We start from the raw sequence: 13,280 nt of genomic DNA, 5'->3' as shown, positions 1-13,280 counted from the left end.
AAGTCAGTAGTACATTAACAAGCCCTACATTAAGATACACCGTAAGTATAAAAATTTGGTTAATTTTTCTTACCTGTAAACAAGGGTGTCATCATAAGTACCATTGTACTGGATTTGGAACATACGTATTCCAGGAATATTCCTTTGAAAATTAAATTTAAGTAGCGCGGTAGATGATGTTGCTTCTGCTACTACAATTTTATCTTGACTCATTTTAGTATCACCATTACTACTGCTTGCGTTCGAACCTGACTTAGTAGAAGTTGAGATATCTGAAGATCCAGGATCAGGCTCATGGATGTGGTTTGTACTGTTTAGTAAGTGAGGGAGCTTAATTATATGAAGATCCACTGTTTGTGTTGCTTCCCCAGCAGGATTGGAAGCAATGCAGGTAAAAGCACCTGTATCCTTTACAGTTGTTATAAGAATATCAAGTGTTCCGTTATCATACACCAGAGATCTTGTGGCATTTGAAATCAGCTTCCCTTCGGGAGAAATCCAGTGAATGGCAGGTTCAGGGTCCCCCCTGGCTTTGCACCTCAGGGTTGCCCTTTGACCTTCCAGGACTCTCATCTCATGTGTATGACGAGTAATGAGAGGAGGCTCACATAAAAACTCTTCCTCAGGAATTGACCAAAAATAGCGGCCTGTTAAAAGTGCTGGAGAAGCACAAGTCTCTAGGTCATCTTCTCTGGACAGACGCCTCAACCACAACAATTCACAATTGCAATGCAAAGGGTTTCCACCAAAACTTAATGCAAAAGTTGATGGGCTGATTATTCCTGAGGTTGCTAGTACCTGAGCTCGCTGAAAGAGAGGGTCAGGTGGTAGCTTCTGCAGTTTATTTGACGTTACATCTAGCCGAGTCATCTTGTGCAAGTGGGAGAAAGTCCCCTTAGGAATGTTATCAATCATATTGTGATCCAAACTAAGTGTGTGCAAGCTAACCATCTTCTCAACAGCGTCCCAAGGAATTGTTTCTAAATTATTGTAGGACAGATCCAGCTCCTCAAGGGCAAAGACATCATCAAATGCTGTAGAAGAAATTAAAGTCAGTTGATTGTTGTTCAGTATCAAATGATGGAGATTGGAAAGCCCACTGAACATATCATTTGTAATTTTAGTCAATCTGTTGCTATTCAAATGCAATGCCCTCAAATTTCGTAAGTCAGCAAAAGCATGAGGTGTAATAAAACTTATTGTATTCCTGGATAGAGTCAGGTCCACCAAGCTGGTCATATTGGCAAAATCTTTCCTTTTAATATTTGTAACAAAATTGTCTGCCAACCGCAGTTCCACAGTTCTTCTGTCAATGTTTGGTGGAACAAATAAAAGCCCTTTCTTGGCACAAAGGGTTGCAAGATTAGGAGACAAAATCTGACAGACACAACGCTTTGGACAGATCTGAGCTCTCACTGCTATGCCAATGAAAAACAGATAAAAAAGAAATTTTTCCATTGTAGATCAGATTTAAGAGCCTGTAAGAAAAGATACAAAATGTAGTGTTAGCATCCAATCATTTCACTAATGTTCATATTCCTACTGGAATAATCCTTTTTATGAAAATTGCAATACAGAAACGATTTACTCATTTGTTTACTTAACAAACAAGTATAAAGTATCTACTCTGTATTGCAGGCTATAATTGACACTAGGATGAAAAATATACCAATCATGGCCTCGTGGGATTTAAAATAAAATGGGGAAAACAAAGAAGCCAACAGATTATTACAATTCTGTAAATTATGTGCTATTCTTGAAATATGTCCAGAGTACTTCATGGATGCATAAAAAAAGTGACATGCAGCTGACTCTGGAGGGTAGGAGTTAGGAAACTTGCCCATAACCCTGAAAGACATCTCATAAGTTCAAAAGATTAAGGATATATTTAAGGATTTGCAAGCACTTCAATTTACTTAGTAAAAACAATAAAAGACAGTATTTGTTACTGTTAACTCTGTGGCATGATATTTGAAAGTAATTAATCAACAATTAAATTTTATTCATTTTTACAAATTATCTTGAACACAGTACAACCTTCATAACCTAATTGCAAATAAAGGCTCTTATTCTCAAAAATAAAAAGGCTAAAAATTTACCACAGATGCTCTGAGCTCCTTAAATATTAGAATATTTTATTTGACATAAAATTGGATTTTAAAAGATAATTTATGAAAAGTAGTCATCAAAATTCTTGACAGTGAGTCCCAAAAGATGCTATAAATTCATTTTTTTCTTTTAAAATCTTAATGCATTTAAATTTAACACAAATATAATTTTTAAAAATCTTGATAGTTTCATTTTCTAGTTTGATCTGAACTATTTGTTCTTGAAATTAATCATCAAAAGTTAAAATACTAATACATATCAAAAGCCATCAAAAGTTCTCATAAATTACATGTAGCTTTAAATGGCAAGGAAAATAGCTAGAGAAAATCAGTCAAATTTTTAATTGATGAAAATATAAAATATGGAATTATTCTAGATATGATGTACCTAGTTTTCTAAATAAAACATATTCTTATAGGTTTGATTTATTTTATGCCTATTTTATATCATATTCTATGTGGTTGTAATGAAAAAGAACTGTCATGCTCAACAAATGAAAGTCTTTCCACAATAAGCAGCAACAAAAAATACCATATATATATAATATATATATTATATATATAAAGACCATATATATATATAACATACATATATAAGAAGCAACAAAAAATACTATATATATATATATATATATATATATATATATATGGTACTATAGTTTTCACACATTGGGAAAAAAAAGCAGCACAGAATTGTGATCCTTGAGAAAAGTGAATAAAAAAGTGAATGAACCTTATTGTTGCTCCTTAGAGACAGTTTTCAAAGCATAGCACAAGGAGGGAAAACAAGGTGGCACATGAACCGTTGAAGAGGATAGACTGGAGTGCAGAGAGTCTCCAATGGCTTGAATTTATGAGGCAGAACACCAGAAAGAAGAGAGTTATCCAAAGAAAGAACTTCAGTAATCCGATGGGTAGAAACAGGGCAATAGATACTAACCATATTGAAAGACTGGGGGGAGGGGGGAAGATGGAGGAAAAAAGTAAACAAAAACACAGTGACCTGTGGAAAAATATTGAGAAGTCGAAAATATTAAGAAGCTAATAATGGGAATATCAGAAGAAGGCTGTAAAGTGGACATAAAGGCAGACATTTTTCACATTTGTAATAAAGAGCAACCCATAAATCCAAGCACAAAACAAGGAAAACTATACCAAGACACATCATAATCAAATTGCAGATAACCAAAGGAAAAAAATAATAATCTTAAAAGGAGCACAGAAATAAGACACATTACAAGAAGATAAAATGAACAAAATAAAAAAAAAATGGCTGACTCCTCACCGACTTCTCATTGGAAATAAAGCAAAATGGAAGACAATGAAAAATATATTTCAAGCACTTCAGGAAAAGAAAGTCTGTCAACCTGGGTGTGGACCCATATATTCATAAAAAAATTAAAGTAAAATAAAAGCATTTTGAGACAAACAAACTGAAATGTTCAGTACCAGAAAAGCTGCACTATAAGAAAATATAATGGATATTCTATTCAGGTGGATGGAAAATTGTACCACATGGAATCTTGAATCTTTATAAATGGGTGAAAAATAACAGAAATGGTATATCTGTGGATAGATATAAAATATTTTTGCTATGTTTTAATCTATTTATAAATAGTACTTCTGGTACGGATATTAAAATTTACAAAACAAACAAACACATAAAAAAAAAAAACCCACATCGTTTGCACCCTAGCAATCAAGTAAGCTGGATAAGCTGGATATTAATTTTTTTAATAACATCAAAAAGCTGAGGATATAAATTTACAGTAACAATATTCCAGAAAGTAATAGTCTTTGATGGAAGGGAAGAATTCCATAGATGTCCCCTGACATCCCCACCCAAACAGAAAAGTAAATAAGAAGACCTATCTCGCATTAATTAGGGTAGGGAGAAATGAGCCTACCTTTCAAAAGTTTAACAAACATTTTTTTAAAGATTTTTAGTTTATTTATTTGAGAGAGAGAGAGAGAGAGCAGGAGCTGGTGGGAGGGGCAGAAGGAGAGGGAGAAGCAGACGCCCTGTGGAGCAGGGAACCGCACATGGGGGTTGATCCCAGGACCCGGAGATCATGACCTGAGCCAAAGGCAGATGCTTAACCAACTGAGACACCCAGGTGCCCCTAAGAAACTTTTTAAAAATGGTTTATTTTTGAAGAACAGTTTTAGGTTTACAACAAAAATGAGAAGGAAGTACAGAGATTTCCTATATATCAACTGCTCCCACAGCAGGCTTCTCCATTATCAACATCACTGCCAGACTGGGACATTTGCTGCAATCAGTGCATCTACTTTGACACATCATAATCACCCAAAGTTCATAGTTTACATCAGGGTCCTCTCTTGGTGTCATACATTCTACAGGTCTGGACAAATGTACAATGGGAAATATCCACCATTGCGGTATATACAGAATACTTTCACTGCCCTAAAAGTCCTCTGAGCTCTGCCTGTTCATTTCCCCCTGGCTCATCTCTGGCAACCACTGACTTTTTTCTCTTTTTACTGTCTCCATAATTCTGCCTTTTCTTGAATATCATATAGTTGGAATTATATAGTATGTAGCTCTTTCAGGTTGACTTCTTTCACTTATTAATATGTCCTAATAATATGTTCCTCTATGTCTTTTCATGGCTTAATAGTTCATTTCCTTTTAGCATTGAATAATAGGCCATTTTCTATATGTACCAAAGTTCATTTATCCATTCACCTACTGAAGGACATCTGGTTGCTTCCAAGTTTTGGCAATTCTGAATAAAGTTGCTCTACACATCTGTGTATAGGCTCTTGTGTGGACATAAGTTTTTAACTCCTTTGGGTAAATACCACAGAGTGTGGTTGCTGGACTGTATGGTAAGAGTATATTTAGTTTTGTAAGAAAGTGCCAAACTGTGTTGCAAAGTGTCTCCACCATAATTCCCACCAGCAATGAGAAGCTTTCTGTTGTGCCATAGCCTTGCCAGTATGTGATGTTATCAGTGTTCCAGATTTTGGTCATTCTAATGGGTGAGTACTGGCATCTCACTGTTTTAATTTGCATTTTCTTGATGACTTATGATGTGGGTATCTTTTCATAGTTTGCCATCTGTATATCTTCTTTGTTGAGGTGTTTGTCAAGGTCTTTGGCCCATTTTTAAATTATGAGTTTTTTTTTTTTAATTATTGAGTTTGAAGAATTCTTTGTATATTTTGGATAACAATCTTTTATCAGATGTGTCTTATACAAATATTTTTCCCTGTCCCTGGCTTGTCTTCGCCTTCTCTTGACGTTGTCCTTGGTCTTCACATTCTCTTGACGTTGTCCTTGGTGGAGCTCAAGTTTTCAATGTTAATGAAATCCAGCTTATCAATTATTTCTTTCATAAATCATGTCTTAGGTGTTATACATATAAAAGCATCACCATACCTGAGATCATTTAGGTTTTCTCCTATGTTATCTCTTGGGAGTTTTAGAGTCTTGCATTCAATGCTGTGCAGTCATATCGGTCTGTCATTTGTTACAGTATTACCATAATTCAGTCCACTTCAGCTTCTTGAGACTGTGGTTCGAAATTTGCTATTCAGGAAGACATGGGGTGTTAACACTAGGATGGTTTTGAAAATCTGTCTGTTTTATAGATGAACTATCTGATTTTCAAACATTTGGAGACCTCAGCTAACTTTATATCTCTGCTTCCAGCTTTTTTTGGTGGCCAGTGAGAGCTCTTTGATATTTCATCTCATCCCTGCATTTCCTCGCTTTTGGCTGCAATTGAGCTGCCCTAGAATCAATGAAGGTAGATGTTTCCTCTACGAAGTTTCTTGCATCTCACCAATGCCACCCCAGATACTCTGTGGTTGAAAATCAGACATACCTGTATGGGAAGAAAAAAACTGAGCTCTCCATCCTCTCTCTCAAGTCTTTATATAGCTGAAAGCCCTGAGTGCCTGATTTTTCCTTGTACTCTTCTACTTCTTACCCATCATTCTTCCAAAGCTGAAAGTCTGGGTTGCCCAGAAGATTCATTTCAATTTTCTTTTCCTCCCCCAATTTTCCCCCCATTTTTTCTTATCTGAAAATATGGAGTACCTGGGAAATTGTCTCAAAGAAACAGAAAACAGAATGGTAGTTACCAGGGGCTGGGAGGGGGGTGGGGAACTAGGGAGATGTCGAATGAGGGTACAAACTTACAACTAATAGATAAATGAGTCCTGGAAATCTAGTGTACAGTATAGTAATTACAGACAAGAATATTGCATTGTAAACATCAAATTGCTAAGAGACTATGTCTTAAATGTTCCCACCACACACACACAAAAATAGCATGTAACATTATAGGGGTGTTAGTTAATGCAATAGTAGCAATCTTATTGCAATGTATGTGTATCAAATCAACATGTTTTAAACCTTAAATTTATACAATGTTATATGCCAAGTATATCTCCATTAAAAAGAAAAAGCTGAAGTCTTAATCTCCAGTACCCCTGAATGTGAGTATATTTGGAAATAGGATCTTTGCAGATTATCGAGTTAAGGTGAGGTGATTAGTGCAAACCCTAATCCAATATGATTGTATCCTTATAAACATAGGAAATGTGGACACAAAGGCAGACATGAAAAAAGGGAAGATAGCATGAAGCACAATGAGAACATTATCTATAAGCCAAGGAATGCCTGAGGCTACCAGAATCTAGGGGAGAGGAATAGAACAGATTCTCTTTCACAGCTTTCAAAGGCACCAAATATGCCAGACACCTTGATTTTGGACTTCTGGCTTCCAGAATGGTGGAACAATAAATTTCTGTGTAAGCTACCCTGTTTGTGGTACTTTGTTATGACAGCCCTATCAAACTAATTCAAGTCTCAAAACAACATTTTCTGTAACAGTAGAATTTTAGAAGTAAAACAATCCGTGTTGTAAGCTTCCAAGTATATGTGCATTTAGAACAGGCAAGACTAATGTACAGTAATACAAATCACACCAGTGGTTTCCTAGTTGGAGGATGGTTGAATGGGAAAAACACAAAAAAATGGAGTGGGTGTCATGGAAATAGTCTGTATCTTATTTGAAATAGTGATATCCGAGTGTATACATTCATCACAATTCACTCACTATACACTTAATATCAGTACATTTTATGTCAAGTGTACTTTAATATAGTTGATTATGTTTAAAAAGGAAATCTGGGTTTCTTCTTTTTTTTTTTAAGATTTTATTTATTTATTTGACAGAGAGAGACAGCGAGAGAGGGAACACAAGCAAGGGGAGTGGGAAAGGCAGAAGCAGGCTTTCCGCTGAGCAGGGAGCCCAATGCGGGTCTCGATCCCAGGACTCTGGGATCATGCCCAAGCCGAAGGCAGATGCTTAACGACTGAGCCACCCAGGTGCCCTGAAATCTGGGTTTCTAATATATTTACAAATACGAGTTCCAAAGAAAGAAGAATTTATAAAGTGATACATTATTGGTGGCGAATCAGAATTTAGTCATATTTTAGAAACACGTATTTTCTTTGTTCTGCCCTATCTCGGCAAAGATGTGATTCCATTCCAACTCAAATCATGCATCCTATTTCATAAGCTGATTTAGTTCATCAACATATACACTGCCTGATATGATTTCACTGCCCATATGGTGATTTAGAAAGTAAGATTAAGTTTAGAATAAAATGTAGGCCACTTTCTTAATTCCACGTTTATTTTTTGCTTAAATGAGATCTGTAAGTAATGAAAGAGTCATATGAATTGTGATTAATGACGTTTCTCACATTATCTTAGGACAAAGTGGAGATTTCAAAACTCGTAGAAGATGGAAAACAAGGAATCAGGTAGCTTTTACTTCCTACAAGTTCACAAACTAATCATTGACATATTTATTTATTAGAATAATATATTACTACTTGAGGAAAATGAGTGTGAAAGGAAGAGCAGAGTAGTTGTCATGTTTTATTGAAATTAATGATTTAAAAACTTATGAAGATAATCAAATATACTAACCTCATTCTTATCTAGTTAAGTTAAATTCTTTCAAAACGTGTGTCTTGCCTTCTCTAACTGGTTAAATGCAAACAACACAGATCTGTTTTTAATAATAATATTTGAGTGGGGATATAACTCAGTAAATAGTCATACAGCTGCAGCTCTCTAGATAATATTTACACATCTCTACATTGTATGTTCTTTCAAGCTAATTCTTTTCAGACACAAAGTGACACATTTATAAACAAAGAAGAGTCTATCACACAAAACTGGAAAATGATTTTCCAGTACGGCATCCTTCTTTCAGCCCATGGCTATTACACAACATATGCTCAAGAGAATCAGTATTTATTTGGCAACTAGAACAGGATATACATGCAAATTTAGATTTTACAACCAACTGAGAGTATAATCTACTCTCTGCAGAAACCAATATGGTACCAATTTATATGTTGAGTTAAAGGAAAGCTGTTGGACCCCTTAGGAGCTGCCTTGCCATCATTCAACAGAGCTCTACCAATTCAATTAGTGTCCCTTTGCCCAGGCTAATGCCTGGGAACAGATGCTGATGCCTACTGACACTGATGAGTTGCTTTAGGATGTGTCAAAATGGTTACAGTGCTGCAAAGGATATTTTATAATATAGTTTAGATAATGAAACTCATTTGATATTCATTTCTAATATTTTAGGTTTTCTACTCATTTTTTGCAAGGACTCTAAATGGAAAATATTATCACTCTTTTCTCTGCTAAAACATGTACAGAGGATATTACTATTGAACCTGGTGAATTCAAGCCTCAAAACAAGGCAACTATAACCTTGAACAATTATCCTTCAATCTTTGATTTTAAATAGTCTCTAGCCAAATTCCTAAGTACGCTCAAAATTAAAGCTTTAAAAATGAACTCATGCATCTGTTTACTCATTCTTTTACTAATTTCTTCAGCAAAATTTATTTAGCATCTCTACTACAGGCAAGGTGCTTTGCTAGAATCTACCAAATTTAGAAGGCTGGGATCTGACCAAGACAAGCACATTCACAATTACAATAGAAGGCAGACTGAAAAGTTTTAAGTCAACATACATTTTAATATTTAAATTTACACAAACAAAATGGGCCTTTGAGGACTGCGTAATTTTTGTTATCCATGTGTGTATACATATGTGTATTTTTAATTCAACATGGCCCATGTATACATAAACTCATATTTACACTAAAGGAGTACGGATAAGAGCCCAGTTACTAAAACAAATAATTATTTAAAAAAAATTAGTTACCATTCATTGAGCATAGGTAACATGAAGGAAGTAGTGGTCTCTTTTATTTTATAGATGAGGAAATGGGATTGAGATACCGATAACATAATTTAACCAGTTTACTAAGTGGAATATTTGCCATGCTCTATCTACCTCGTAAATGTGTAGATAGTTTAAGTACTTCTTTTTTTTAGAATTAAGGTGAAAGCTACACAGAGAGATGTCATTTTTTTATAAAATATTTTTAACATTAATTTTGTTAGCCTACATCAGAAAGCCAAGATTGACTTGTTATGCAATGTACTTATCATACCAAATCCTACTTCATTTTTGCACAACTTCATATAAAGTGGTTATTTTTTTCTCATTTTATATGTGAAATAAAATTAAGAAATCTTAAGGAATCCCCCCAAGGCCACACAGAAAGAAAAAAATTAGGTAGGTCTAAGATGGAGATCTATTTCCAAAACCCATGTTTTCCCTAGTATAAGATGATTATATATATTAGTTATAGTGTGTTTTTCTGATTATGTAGCACTTGGACATAAAGGGTTGTTGATTCTAACAATAATGACTCCCTAAGTTCATCAAGTATTTTCCTCATTTATGTTCCTGGTCTCTGTTCATAATCAAATACATTTAAAAGGTGCTAGCAAATTTCTACAGTGGAGACTTAAGAGCATCTTGACAGTGACTTAAGGGCAACCGAAATGATACATTTCACCACCATCATTCATTTCTTTTTGGCATGTCAAGACATGACTGAAATTACCCAAATACTTAAGTCCATAATACTGATTATTCTTTTAAGAATATAAATTCTACTTCATAGAAAGGAGATTGATTGCTGTGTATAAAGAGGTCTCAGTATTTTCCCACGGATATGGACTGAGTTGTCCCTTTTCTGGCCCACTTGGAAGTCTGCCTACAGAGTCTCTATAATGTCACTCAGCGTCCATGGATTCAGAGAGTTAATACTACCAGTAACTCTGAAAGAGAATGTATTCTCTCTTGCAGAAAATAGCTTAGGGAGAGAAAGCAGCCTACAAGAGCCTGGTGCTAAGAGGCTGTGAAGATTCCCAACAGTGAGAACAGCAGTAGTTTGAAGTTGGGTCAGCTGGTACAGGTGACAAGTGGTTTGCTAAAATGAATTTCTGTTGATTGTAAGCACTCCTTACGGATGTTCAGATACAAGTGGGAAATATGTGGGAAGTGGGAGGGGTGATGTGTGTATAAAAGTGTAAGATAATTTATATTTAGAACTTCAACTAATTAAGACAGTAGTGCCTCGAAGGAATAGGTATAATTTATCTGGGGAGTAGATGGTTATTCCTTTAGCAAAATAATTTGATAATCCATTTTGTATGTGAATGGTGAAGAGCCCGAGGCATGGATTTTAAAGGGGCAATGAAACAAGAGCTAGCCAAATTCCAGTTTGATAAATTAAAGAAAATTCACTGTGTGGGAAAGGGAGGAGAGAGGACTGAAGGAAGAACACACGGGGAGAAGATTCTGTGTAAAGTGTTTAAGGGCCTGGGGCCTTCACATAGACAGTCACAGAGAAGGAAACTCTGAGATACAGAGTTATTTGCAAAGATATTACACTACCGCTTCCCATCACCTTCACACCTGAAGTCTAACTCCCCCACCCCAATATCAAGACTGTGGGAAACATCAGGGTAAAAAGAGCTTGCATTCCATGCCTGGGTTGTCATTGAATGATGAGGAAACCGAATCTCAGTGAAAGGCTGAAGACATTATTAGTCATGTAAGACTCCACCCTGGATTTCATAAACCCATTTCTCTTTCTGTTGCATCTCATTGCAGGATAATCAGGTTTCAATGGACATAGGGGAGAAGAAAGGTCCAGGATAGGGAACACTATTACAGACGTGAAATGCAATGAAATCACTATCCTGCCATTGCAAAGTAGCAGATGACCCCCATTTTCTTCTAGTTTCCAAGAATACAGCATTCTTAGAATTCACCTTGATTTTATGACAATTTGAAAGGGCATAAAATGGGTTATAACACAAATTTAAATGCCACTAATCAGTATTTTAAATCTAGTAAATGATTTACCCTTTTTCTTTGGAATTCTGAAAGGTGAATCTCTTAGCTTTTGAGATGTCCTGCTATCCATTATGTTTCCGTTTCCTAATGGTGTTTAACATTTCATGTAACGAGTCTCAAATCTCCGTGGTTATATTGGCTCTATTGTGCTGTTGCCATAGCAATTAAAGAGGCACTGTTGTAGAGCAATGCAGACAGGATGATGAGCACAGAGATGCTATTTGACACAATTCAGGCATCTAGAAATCTGGATACTTCTTCAGAAAAAAAAAATGTGGTTTACATTTTCTCTTGATATTATTGTGGGCATTGAGTCAGCCAAGTTATCACCAATGGAAAATCTAATTGAAAATCTAAAAAAAAAAAAAAAATTGGAGAGGAAAGAAAGACATACACACGTACAGAGGAAGTAGTGAATTTACTGAGGGTTTAAACACTAAATATGTGCGGGTGGAAGGTTCCGGCAGTACTCCTACAGAAATGTTTTGACAAACTAAGACCATATGGAAGCTTTTATATCACTGAAAGCAATGTGTGTTTTTCTTTCTCCTCTCTCTCTTCCTGTCCCTCTTTTTTCCCCCTCTTCCTGTCTCCCTCTCCCCTTCCCTCCCATCTCTCTCAAATACACCCACCCTCCCAGTCTTACTAGATTCTCCTACTTTTTGTGTTAACATTGTTTTGCTTTTTATAACACAATGATCACTTCGATTTGACATTATGCATTTCAAAAAGTAACATGATGGTATTATTACATAAAAAGCCCATGCCCAATTTTATAAAAAATTATAAATTTAAGAGATAACTGAATAAAGGATACAGACAGATGTTTCTTAGAAGCCTGGACCATTCTCTTCCTGTATTGAACTGCCACTTATCCATTGCACTTTGATTTCTAATACTCTCAAAATTAACATGTCTACAACTGAGTTCCTAATTTTCTCTCTCAAATCTGCTTTACTCCTACTATAGTAATTCTCTGCAATTATTTAAAACCTACTTCTTTTTACTTTGTATTATTTTTTTAAGTAATCACACCCAACATGGGGCTTGACCTCATGACCCCAAAATCGAGTCACATGTTCCACTGGCTGAGCAAGCCAGGTGCCCCTAAAGTCTAGTCCTTTTCAAAGTCCAGACCCAGAACATTCGAATTATTCATTACTTCTCTCTTTTTGTCATATACCAAATCCAGTTCATTAATTATCCTGTACACTATACAGGAAGAGTATATACATGATGGGGTCATGTCTACTGCTATGACTTATCATCTTTCCCTTGGAACGTGACAATAGCCTCGTAACTAGTTAACCACTTCAGCTATTATTCCCCCTTCGATCTATTTTCCACAAACCAGTCAGAGTGATCTTATTAAAACTCTAGCAGATCAAAAACTTTCCACTGGCTTCTCATCTCATTTATCTTTTGTTCACCACTGCATCCTCGACACCTAGAGGAAGGAATGGCACAAAATAGGTTCTAAGTAAATATTATAAAATATTAAAATAGAATTACCATATGATCTAGTAATTCCACTATTGAGTATTTATCCCAAGAAAATAAAAAAACTAATTCAGAAATGTATATACACCCCTATATTTATTGCAGCATTACTTACGATAGCCAAGATATGGGAGCAACTCAAACATCCCTTTACAGATGAACAGATAGAGAAGATGTGGTATATATAGAGAGTGGAATATTATTCAGCCATAAAAGAACAAGATTGTGCTCTTTGTGAAAATATGGATGTACCTGGAGGGTATTATGCTAAGTGAAATGAATCAAAGAAAGACAAATACCATATGATTTAACTTAAATGTGGAATCTGAAAAACAAAATGAACACAAACAAATAAACAAAAAGCAAAATCAGACCTATAAATAC

General features: G+C 35.4%; 1 protein-coding gene across 4 annotated transcripts in view; it reads right to left on the bottom strand.

The window, feature by feature from the left end:
• Window positions 1-13,280, bottom strand: part of LRFN5 (leucine rich repeat and fibronectin type III domain containing 5) — a 242,177-nt gene that overhangs the window by 15,959 nt on the left and 212,938 nt on the right. For all 4 annotated transcript variants that reach the window (XR_006411145.3, XM_026513647.4, XM_057306387.1 and 1 more), the window contains exon 3: window positions 74-1,478. Coding sequence is in view for 3 of the 4 variants with exons in the window: in XM_026513647.4 (XP_026369432.1) it covers window positions 74-1,458 (1,385 nt within the window). In the remaining variant the exon portion in view is untranslated. The remainder of the gene's footprint in view (window positions 1-73; window positions 1,479-13,280) is intronic.

This window comes from Ursus arctos, unplaced genomic scaffold (genome assembly GCF_023065955.2).
Source record: "Ursus arctos isolate Adak ecotype North America unplaced genomic scaffold, UrsArc2.0 scaffold_37, whole genome shotgun sequence".
In the NCBI taxonomy this organism is placed as follows: domain Eukaryota; kingdom Metazoa; phylum Chordata; class Mammalia; order Carnivora; family Ursidae; genus Ursus; species Ursus arctos.
This window is presented reverse-complemented; position numbering and strand designations above follow the sequence as displayed.